This window comes from Hordeum vulgare, chromosome 3H (assembly GCF_904849725.1).
Source record: "Hordeum vulgare subsp. vulgare chromosome 3H, MorexV3_pseudomolecules_assembly, whole genome shotgun sequence".
Taxonomy (NCBI): domain Eukaryota; kingdom Viridiplantae; phylum Streptophyta; class Magnoliopsida; order Poales; family Poaceae; genus Hordeum; species Hordeum vulgare.
In genome coordinates this window covers 467,422,088-467,430,857 of record NC_058520.1, presented here as the reverse complement: position 1 = coordinate 467,430,857, position 8,770 = coordinate 467,422,088, and the positions used below count along the sequence as shown (strand labels likewise).

General features: G+C 42.5%; 1 protein-coding gene across 1 annotated transcript; it reads right to left on the bottom strand.

Moving 5' to 3' along the window:
- Positions 1-1,985: 1,985 nt before the first annotated feature.
- LOC123440188 lies at positions 1,986-8,487 on the bottom strand. Its single transcript, XM_045116762.1, has 3 exons — positions 8,202-8,487; positions 3,028-3,263; positions 1,986-2,552 (listed from the first exon to the last, which is right to left on the bottom strand). The coding sequence occupies exons 1-3, from the start codon at positions 8,476-8,478 to the stop codon at positions 1,986-1,988; spliced, it is 1,080 nt and encodes a 359-aa protein (XP_044972697.1). The 5' UTR covers positions 8,479-8,487.
- Positions 8,488-8,770: the final 283 nt, after the last annotated feature.

Sequence of the window (8,770 nt, the reverse complement as noted above, 5' to 3'; positions counted from 1 at the left end):
TTTCTTCAGACCATCAATGTGAAGGTTGAGCACCGCAATGTCATCATTAAGTTTTTCCTCAGATTTTGACAGTGTATCAACCTGAACCTTTAAATTGTAGTTCTCTTCACTTAGCTTCTCCTTCTCCTTCAAATGATTTGCCTTCTGGGTCCTAATGACCCTGCCTTGAGCTTCTGCAAGGTTCATAAGCACTGAATACTTCCCTTTAACTTCCATTATCTCTGCCTCTTTCTTCTTAATCTCAGACTTCATGACAGACACAACAGAAATAGATCTCTCTGCACCATGGGCATTCACCTTCATATAGCTCAAATCCATGACCCTCTCCTCCTGGGCATTGAGCAGTTGATTCACATCTTCTACTAGTTTGTCATAGTTTGCATCAAGATTTCTTTTCTCCTCTATGAGGTGGTGAATTTTCAGTGAATTCTCCAAATTATCACCCCTCCTACCACTCTTGTTGTCTTCCAACATTTCCCAAAGTTTCAACAATGCATTTTGCATTGTGGGAGGCCATTCTTGGACTACCCACCCAACAAAACCACAGTTTTGAGGTGGCTGCAATACAAAAAACATATATTATATTATTCCATAAAAAACACCAATAAAATAATTGCAAAAGTACTGACCACTACTTTCATGAACACGTAAGAAAATAACAGCAATTGTAACTAAGTTGCATCTTTAGCAGTCCATCAATACCAGCACTTCTAACTACTTGTAAAAAAATAAGAGCAATTGCAGAAGTACTGACCACTACTTCCACTACTTGTAAAAAATACCAGCACTTCCATGTTTACAATCAATAAAAAAATACCAGCAATTGTAGAAGTAAGCCAGAATCTTTGAGCTAAGCTCCATGTTTACAATCAATAAAAAAATACCAGCAATTGTAGAAGTACTCACCACTACTTCCACTACTTGTAAAAAAATATCAACACTTCTAACTAAGCCAGAATCTTTGAGCTAAGCTCCATCTTTAGTATTAAACAATCTAAGAGCACTTGCCCATTTGTAATAAACAATGACACTGCTGAGATCAGGAACAATGATATCCTGCATCGAACTAAGCTAACAGAGATCTAAAGAACCAACCAAAAACAATTAACTATGTAGTCTTCTATATTGAATAAACAGATATCTAAACAGGAATTAGCTAATCTAACTAAGCTGCATCTAGAAAATTGCAGGGAACCAGCAGATAGAAAAAACAGAAGCAACTTCATGCATCTTACTGACTGAGCACACACTAAAAGCCTCCTGCCTGTCTCAAATCCTTTGAATGCTAAGCGACGCTCAGGCGGCAGCCCATGCTCCAAGCAAACATCCAGGGCAGAATTCTCAATGCCCATGTTGATACCAATTCGTGACATGATGCCCAAATGTGATAGTGCTCTGCAATTATCTTCACCGGAAGTGTCCCTCCCGCAGGCAACGGAAGCAGCCATGTCCGACGACATCTCGCGCTCGGGGTAAGGCGAGGAAGGAGCGCGGCCATGACTGCACTGCCAGCAGATCCCGATCATGCGTGTGCCTGCGGCTCCCACCGGCTCCGTCCTGCACCGCTGGTGCTCCCGCCACACCCTCCTCGTGGCGCATCCTTGACGAGATCTCCTGGGTGACACCGTCGTTGCCACCGGACAAGTCGGAGCCAAAGGAGATGCCCAGTCGAGAGACCACGAGTCGGTCGCCGGTCCTACAGGGCAGCGCAGTCACAAAGTTGAGGCTCAAAGCCATGAGGAAGGTGGCCGATGTTGCCGGAGTGGCGGACAACAGTGGAGGTGGGAGGTGGACGCCAACATCGGAGTGACGCACGGCGGGCACGGGGACAGGAGGGGAGTCGCTCCGCTCGCTCACTGATCACAGCTTAGGGAAGACACATCATCAATATTCAATAATAAGTAGGCATCCATCCAGTTCCAAGTAGACATGTATATGCAAGATCAAATAATGATACAAAAATTCGAATTTGAAAGATGACAACTTCATGGCAGAACCGACCAAGTCACCTTCAGCGAGATAGAGGCGTGCTCAAGTCGTATTTGTCGACGTGCATATCCATGGAGGTTTGCTTTGAAGCGACAATAACGTTCCAAATCATCGTATTTAGAGCCTTTCTGTCCTACCTTGAGCTTCAAATGCATCCAACTATCCAGCTCTACGGCAATCACGTATCTTCTTGTTAAAACACATGACTCACCAATAATATCACACAGGAGGTCGATTCCCTTACATGACCCACGTACAAACACAAACGAACTGAGAGATAACTTGAATCCACTCTGCACTTCTGATACAACAACATCTATTGTAGCCTCCACTGCATTGACAACGTGTGCTACAGTGATGTCAACTGCACCACAATCGCCATTAATGCGACTCGTATATGGACGAGAAGGTGTGGATACTTCGCAGAAGTCTGATGCGCCGTCAATTAATTGTAGATCATCTTCTTCTTGCTCCCCTGTCTTGATCCTCATGTCATACTCAACTAGAACAGGGCAGGTCATTGTGATGCCCCTCTTAGGGCCAGTCATCTCAATGAGAGAACCCTGCAAAACTATTATTAGTTGCTAGTAGCTCATCATCAAAAGCACTCCTCTTTCTAACCAATTGGCAAAGAATCACAAACGAATGATAACACAAATTCTAAACTCGCGTACAAACATAAGTCAGTTGCACACAAAACTTAATGTTCGATAAATCATGCAAAGATAATGAACAATAAACTTGCCTCCCATTTGCAAAGATAACACCCTCTTTGTATAACATCGTCCAAGACACATGTATTTCTATTCAATAATCCATAATGATAAGATAACATTTCACTTAAAGTGAAGCTATCATTACCAACACCTCAAATGTTGTGTGAAGATAGCATTTCACATATTGCAACAATGACGCAAAAAGGAATCTGAACTTCAAAGGCAACAGTATTTGTTGTGCTCAGATCCATGTGACGGAATTAAGCTTACACTGGCAAATGAATCATACTTAAAATAACTGTGTCTAGATGAAGATGTGCACCTGTCGCACCATAAGAGGATTGTCCCTGCTACGATTGACAATATAATTAAGCGATGAATCCAGATAATCCCGTGCTGCTATATATCCATACAATTGTACCGAACTTGCGTTCATAGGAACTTTAGCCAATTTTAATGAGAAAATTTGCATCATGTCACATTCAAAATGCACACGACACCTTTTCTGGTCAGGAAAGCAACTAGGAGGGTCCGATTTCCCCATTGGCTCCAATTGTGCTTCAGTCAAAAACAATATAATATTAGACAAATGATCATTATAAATAGTATAATGATGATTTACAAGTACATACTTGTGTTAAGTTCAGTAAAAATTTATCTAATAAAATTATTCAATTAAGAGGATTACAGGATAAATACACTAATCAAATAAGTGGGGAGAATAAAACAATGCTACCAGGAAAAAGTCTAACTTTTTGGGGCCAAGTTATACGAATAGGTAATAATATAATGATGATTTACAAGTACATACTTGTGTTAGGTTTAGTAAAAGTTTATCTAATAAAATTATTCAACTAAGAGGATTACAGGATAAATACACTAGTCAAATAAGTGAGGAGAATAAAACAATGCTACCAGGAAAAAGTATAACTTTTGGGGGGCAAGTTATACGAATAGGTTTACCAAGATCCAAGCTAAAGTATCTTATGGTAGAATTTTCAATTTTTTTATAAACAATAGCACGAACTCTCATTCTTTTACCATCGATCATGCGAAAAATATAAAGTAGACATATACTCCCTCTGCTCTTATTTACCAAGTTTATATAAAAAAATGAACATTTACAATAAAAAGATATGATGTATTCAATGATAAATCTAATGGTATTGTAGATGTTGATGACTTTTTCTATAAACTTGTCTAAGTTCATAGAGATTGTAGACTTCGAACAAAGCTAATATACAGAGCAAATAAAAATGAAGGGAGTACTATTTACATGAGACCTATTCATCCATGTGATTTAAAAAAAATAATTGCTAAGATAAAATATAATACTCGATAATAAAAACAACTAAAAAATTGTGAATTTGCCTCAACTCCAACATTTGTTGAAAACCAATACAGTTATAATACAACATTAGTTATTACACATAGCTAAATTACCACACATACAAGAATTATCACATTCGTCTTCCTAGTCATGATTGATCCCTAATGGAAAAAGTATTTGTATAGGTTAACTGAATATACGTTGGTAAGAGTCTGAATCGTAAATGAGTTCCAAGTCAAATCACATGTTAGGCTTTCCTTTATTTGAAAAGGCAGTCACGGCTGGTTTCAAGACAATCAATAGAGAAGTTCTAGTTCCTAATCTCTTGTTGTCTCGTCTACCCCGATATCTCCCTCACAGTTGATTGCACAACACCCGATGGCTGGCGACTCATCGGCCGAGAGCACCCCTCAGGCATGGCATCAAGCTTCAATCTAAGAATCATAAGAGCTTGGTATCAGATTCCATGGCTGACTGCTGGCTCGACTGAGGATGCTTCTCAAGCAGGAAGCGACCACACCTACCCAGATCATGCCAGAATATTGGATCATGCAGTAGCAGTCGCTCTGCGAGATCGTCACGCCCCACTCCTCTTGGAGGCTTGACCACCACACCCTATCCCGGTGATCCAAGCACTAGGCTTGTTGGGCTGACTGCCCTCTAGCAGCAACCTGACGGCTCCCTCCATCACCATTGCATCATCCACGACCACACCTCTGCTCATATCATCTACCATGTCTCAACTGGCATACCTGCAATCCACCACGTTCCACACCACTACCACTACTCTAATCTATGCTCCAATCCACCCACAAACCTCACAATACCGTGCCCAGTACCACCAATTGCATCACCTCAGCTTTTCCTTGCCCACCTAGTCCACCATCATACAATCACCCTCTCCACTAAGGCCAACTCCAGCGCGCGACCCCATCCGGTCCGGGTGCGTTCGTTTGGGGTAAAACGAACGAATAGCAGGGCCCAACGCGTGGCCCTAAACAGACAAATGTCCATTTTCGACCCATTCCCAGCCCAAACTTGCGCGACGTTTGGGGAGAAACGGACAGCGCGCGGACGGGCGGGACGCACGCCCTTGTCCTCCCCTGGCCCGCCTGTCAGGGACTCTGCCGATTCATTCCCCCCAAGCCTCCACCGACCCCTCTCCGCCCAACCCCGCCACCGTCGGATCCGGTCGCGGAGGGGATACGATCGCCGACGACGCCCATCGGCAACGGCAGCTTCCGTCGGGGGTGCTACAGAGCGACCTGTAGTCGGCCGACATTCCCCCCGCTGCCTCGAGGTGATTCACGGCCTCTTCGCCATCACGACCGCAAGGTGTTTGACACTTTGCCCACAATGGTATGGACAGTGGAGATGAATTTTTCTTCAACCACTTCATTTGTTCATCAGATGATTCGTCCTCGTATGACGAAGAACTTGTGGTGGCTGCACTGGTCGTTCATGATCACATTCAAAGGCAGCGGCCTCGGTACAGGGGGTCAGTGCCTGGCCGTGCGTCCAACCTGAACCGCTAGAGAGAGAGGCCACGCGTTGCTCTACGTTGATTACTTTGAGAATACCGCACTCTTCAAACCGGAGAAATTCCGTCGCCGTTTTCGTATGTCAAGGCATGTGTTCGATCGCATCCATGAGGGAGTGGTTCAGCATGACCCATTCTTTGAGTGCAAAACAGATACCCTTGGCAAGCTTGGATTCTCCTCTTATCAGAAATGCATCGCCGCCATTCGCATGTTTGCATATGGAATTCCATGTGATCTTGTGGATGAGTACGTGCGCATGAGTGAGTCCACATGTTTGTTGTCAATGTACAACTTCTGCAAGGTCGTGGTAGCGGTGTTTGGCCCCGAGTACTTGAGGCAGCCAAATGACGCTGACACAGGAAGGTTGTTGCCGATCAACGCCGATAGAGTCTTTCCAGGCATGCTTGGCAGCATAGATTGTATGCACTGGGAGCGGAAGAACTGTGCATTTGCTTGGCAGGACCAGTACAAGGGGCATGTGAAAGCGTGCGCTGTCATATTAGAAGCGGTGGCTTCGCACGATCTTTGGATATGGCATTCTTTCTTCGGCATGGCCGGTTCTCACAATGATATCAACGTGTTGTAGCATTCGCCAGTGTTCGCTAGGCTTGCAGAAGGCCACTCCCCACCTCTGAACTTTGAGATCAATGGCCACCACTACAACAAGGAATACTACCTGGCTCATGGTATATATCCTCAGTGGTCAACTTTTGTGAAGACAATCTCAAACCCCCAAAGAGAGAAGAGAAATAGATTTGTCCAAATGCAAGAAAGTGCTAGAAAGGATGTGGAGCGTGCTTTTGGTGTGCTTCAATCCCGATGGGGTATCGTTCAAAACCCTGCATTGACATGGGATGAAGGAAAGCTTTGAGAGGTGATGACTGCTTGTGTGATCATGCACAACATGATCGTCGAGGACGAGCGTGATGACTCCATTTTTGACCAAGGATTTGATTTTCAAGGTAACAATGTTGAGCCCCTGCACCAAGAACCGACCACGTTTGAGCAGTTTACCAAATTCCATCGTGAAATCCGTGATTGGCACACTCATTTGCAGCTTCAAAATGACTTGGTTGAGCACATATGGGATCACATTGGAAACCAATAGATGTATTGGTTAATTATCTTTATTCAAGACATTCGATTTGGTTGTAAAACTATTTTATTCGAGACAATTTCGATTGGGTTGTAAAACTATTTTTATTCGAGACAATTGATATATGAACGTGCAAACTTGTTTAAAACATTGATAAATATGAATATATGGGCATATTGGCCGTGGCGGACAGGATGCGGCCGAAGGATGCATCCGCGCGTTGGGCGCACGTCCACCGCATCCCAGGACAGGCCCGGACACGACCCCATCGCCCGCCCCAAACAGACAGAATCCGAGCCAAACGGACGTCCGGATGGGTCACGCGCTGGAGTTAGTCTAACATCCATGACCATTATACCAGCCTCCAAATCATTTGATTAATTGTGAGTTATAAACAATAATTAATAATACAAAATATAGTAGTTAACAGAACTACAAAAAGTTCTATGAATTTTCCCCAAGACGAAAAATAATTGAAAACCGAGATGGTTATGAATGACAACCACTGTTTTTGAGTCGAACGACTACACGCGATCAGTCATCGATGAGTCGTATAAAAAGGTCGACTGAACAACATGTCGACTAGCGGACAAGTCACGCCTAGTCACAACTGCACGGTCGACTAATCAAGAGCCACTACCCCAGAACGACTCGTCGACTCGAAAACCTTGATGACAACACTAATTTTTTTATGTAGCTAGTCCTATTCTATTACGGTTTAGCAATTAATGCTCTCACACAAAAATGTTATAATTGACCATGCATCTTTTGTTTGATATAGCTATTTTTTCTTCTTTATGTGACAAAATATAATACTTATAAATTTATGAATTTGCCAACCCCAAGACATACTAAAACTCAAGATGATTAATGTAACACTAATTATCACATATACGGCTTAACATATTCCTTTATTGATAGCCTTTTCCCCTTACGATGTTAGCAAGTGGTTGCTCACACAGAAATCTTATCAATGACCGTTCATCCTCTTATGTGATTGAGCTAATCGACTAACTTACCATCAAAAGATATTGGAATTCCAGGAAAACAACATAATAATTAAATACTTGGACTTCTATTCTGCCAGCAACTCAATGTTGATAGTTTAACACCCATTGACATAATTACCACTCATATTGACTACTAATTATAGGGGAACAAGAGTAGTGTTCAAGTTATAATTATGCATTATCAATCACCAGCTTTCTACAAACCGAAAAAGGCTTTCGTCCCGTTTTATAGATAAAGCAAACCACCACAGCCACAAGGTTTAGTATAGGACCAAATCCGAACACACACACACAAGGGAGCACAACACAAAGTAATCATGTACAGGACCAGCTTTCTACATATATGTTTAAGATATAAATCCTGCGTGCAGATCTACCTCCTGCTGAGCAATTTCAGTGCAACAATCAAAATTCACATTGCATATTAATAAAAAAAACAATCAGCCACAAACTTTTAAAGGATGAATCATATAAATTGTCAAATATGAGCAATAGATGAAAGAGATTTGCATCACTTACTCTCACCACGTTTTTTGACACGAAATACGTGAAGGGACGGGTTTTTGTATATAGACCCATCGCGATGGCTACTATTTGTAATGATGGTGGCTGATGGTACATTGAGCTTCTTGATTTCCCTACTCATTTCTGCTATATCCTTCCCTTTGGTGATGGGAAGTTGTTCGCCCAGAGGATAACTGGAGGCGCACAAAAATGCATTGCCATAAGGGAGGTGGCTGGGCCCAATCGGCTTACCCAGTTTCACTTGGCCATGTACTGCAATATTCCTTGCCATCAAGAAGGATTCATAAGCAGATCTATCATCAAAGAGCAATATTAGAATCCGATTCAAATAAGATACACATGCTATCACGCAGGATAGAAATTTAAATATAGTCACCGGTTCTAACTCTAGCTCAACAGAAATTAAATTTCCCACTACTATAACAAACTAATACAAATTCCAATTTCGCCGTGATTAGGGTGAGGTGGGGGAGGGGTGGATAATATAATCAGCAATAAGACCTGACCGAATACGATTCAAAATTCAACGTTGGTGTCAATAAAAAGCCAAAAAAATTGACGAC

What these genes read in the sequence shown, in the direction of transcription:
- LOC123440188 (XM_045116762.1), bottom strand. Translation starts at nt 8,478, where the DNA reads ATGGCAAGGAATATTGCAGTACATGGCCAAGTGAAACTGGGTAAGCCG. An exon ending in TGTCAAAAAACGTGGTGAGA is followed by an intron (nt 3,264 to 8,201) that starts GTAAGTGATGCA and finishes TTTTGACTGAAG; the next exon opens with CACAATTGGAGCCAATGGGG. An exon ending in ATCCTCTTATGGTGCGACAG is followed by an intron (nt 2,553 to 3,027) that starts GTGCACATCTTC and finishes ATAGTTTTGCAG; the next exon opens with GGTTCTCTCATTGAGATGAC.